The sequence below is a fragment of the Vicia villosa genome, linkage group LG5, assembly GCF_029867415.1.
Source record: "Vicia villosa cultivar HV-30 ecotype Madison, WI linkage group LG5, Vvil1.0, whole genome shotgun sequence".
In the NCBI taxonomy this organism is placed as follows: Eukaryota; Viridiplantae; Streptophyta; class Magnoliopsida; order Fabales; family Fabaceae; genus Vicia; species Vicia villosa.
The window spans coordinates 122,711,219-122,713,785 of record NC_081184.1 but is presented as its reverse complement, the minus strand read 5'-3'; the positions used below and the strand labels follow the sequence as shown (position 1 = coordinate 122,713,785).

The window sequence follows — 2,567 nt, the reverse complement described above, 5'->3', positions numbered from 1 at the left end:
CATACAAAAATAAGAATTGTTGTTATCTGAGAGATGGAGTTTTTGCTAAGTTGTATGATTCTTCTATTTCTAGTAACATTCCCTCTATATTTCTTACTTTCAAAATGCACAAAAAATAATTCAAACATGATCAAGCTTCCACCAGGACCTACTCCTCTTCCTTTTATAGGAAACCTCCACCAATTAGGAAAAAAGCCACACAAATCCTTAGCCAAATTAGCTGAAATTCATGGTCCACTCATGACTCTAAAGTTAGGCCAGGTGACAACCATAGTTGCCTCTTCACCTTACATGGCCAAACAGATACTCCAAACACATGATCATGCCTTATCCAACAGAATCATTCTCAATGCTATAACAGTTTATGACCACCACAAATACAACATGGCATTTTTACCAATTGCACCTCTCTGGAGAGATTTAAGAAAAATATTCAATAATGAATTATTCTCTAACAAGACACTTGATGCGAGCAAGGGAATTAGGTTTGAGAAACTGAAAAAATTTCTCAATGACATTAATGAAAGTAGTCTTGTTAATGAAGCTGTTAATATTGGAAATATGGCTTTTAAGACCGCAATCAACTTGTTGTCAAACACTATTTTCTCTTTAGATTTGGTTCAATCTACCGATTCAGCTGGAGATTTCAAGGAGCTAGTTGTGAATATATTGGAAGAAAGTGGAAAACCAAACATTGCTGATCTTTTTCCTGCATTAAATATGTTTGACTTTGATCTACAGGGTATTAAACGTCGTAACGCGGTTTATGCTGGGAAGATCCTTGATGTCTTCCAACGTTTAGTTGATGAAAGATTGAAGGTGAGGGAAGTACAAGGTTTTGACACAAACAATGACATGCTAAGTAACTTGCTTAACATTGCTCAAGACAACAGCCAAGAAATGAACATTGCCAAAATCCCACATGTATCTCTGGTACTTACATGTCCCTTAATTTCTAGCTGAATTTTTTATGCCGTTTAAGATATAATGATTGAATTGTTGTGACTTTTTCAGACTTTATTTGTTGCGGGTACGGATACAATTTCATCTAATCTAGAATGGGCAATGACGGAATTGCTCAAAAATGAAAAGATTATGGCAAAAGCAAAACAAGAGTTGGAACAAATCATTGGCAAAGGAAAACCAGTTGAAGAATCAGATATTGGTAACCTTCCTTATTTACAAGCAATAATAAAAGAGACATTTCGATTACACCCTTCAGTTCCATTTTTAATTCCTCGAAAAGCCAATGAAAATGTGGAAATTGATGGCTACACAATCCCAAAAGATGCACAAATTTGGGTTAATGTGTGGGCTATTGGTAGAAATTCAAGTTCTTGGGAAGATGCAAATATGTTTTTACCAGAGAGATTCTTAACATCTAAAATTGATGCCAAAGGTCATAATTTCGAGCTTCTACCATTTGGCGCTGGAAGGAGAATTTGTCCTGGTATACCGTTAGCTTCGAAGATGTTACCTTTGATGTTGGGTTCATTAATCAATTGTTTTAACTGGAAATTAGAAGATGGAATGAAAGTAGAAGATATGAACATGGAGGACAAGTTTGGAATAACATTACCAAAGGCCCAGCCATTAAGAGTCATTCCAGAAAAAATATGTGATTAAGGGTATTTAAAATATGTTTGAATTTATCTCATGATATAATAAGTATTTATAATACTGTTTGAATAGACTAAATAATATTCATGTCATGCCTATCTTATTTCCATGATTTTTGTTATTTTCAATGATTTTTGGTCATATTCATTTTGTTATGGCTCCTTGTAGAATAAACGGTTCTGATGTATCATATACTCCCTCCGTTTTTTATTATAAGTCGTTTTAGACTTTTCACACAGATTAAGAAAAATAATAATTGTTGTATGAAAATGAGAAATTATGAAGGTTTTTACAAAATTATCATTCATTAATGACATGTGAAAGATAAATTTATATAATTGAAAGGAGAGAGAATAATAAATATTTAAAGATATAATAAGAAAAATAGCATTAATTATTCATTGGAATTGTAAAGCGTTTCCGGAGGGAGTATGGCTTAAAGTTTTATATTAGATAGAAGAGTATATATTAAGTATTCCCTCTATCCCAAATTATAGAAGAGTATATATATATAAGTCTGCTTCGCAAAAAAAGTGTTTTAAATTATAAATCATTTTATAATTCTAATGTACTATTTATAATTTTTTAAATATACCTTAAGAATTTATTATCATTAATTTTTTTTTAACTCTTTTAATTTCTCTTTCCTGTATAATTATGAAGAACATCACTGTAAAATATTATATAATTTGTCTTTGCCATGAAGTAAGAATTAAGTTTCTTAATTGATGTAAAACACTCGAGGAAATATCTTGTAAATGAATAACATACATATTATGTATTTACAAGTTGATTTTTTGAGAATTTTAAAGGATTTTGATACATATTTAAAATATACAAAAAAATTAAAAAGTAATACTATAAAATATTAGCATATATATTATCATATTGTTTTTAATTTTTTTTAAGAATCAAGTACATATCAAAATATAGACATATCCTTCAAA

At 30.3% G+C, this 2,567-nt stretch overlaps 1 protein-coding gene across 1 annotated transcript; it reads left to right on the top strand.

The window, feature by feature from the left end:
* Nucleotides 1–1,863, top strand: LOC131607191 (geraniol 8-hydroxylase-like). The gene is made up of 2 exons (XM_058879212.1): nt 1–933; nt 1,015–1,863. The coding sequence occupies exons 1-2, from the start codon at nt 34–36 to the stop codon at nt 1,624–1,626; spliced, it is 1,512 nt and encodes a 503-aa protein (XP_058735195.1). The 5' UTR covers nt 1–33; the 3' UTR covers nt 1,627–1,863.
* The last annotated feature ends 704 nt before the right edge of the window (nt 1,864–2,567 follow it).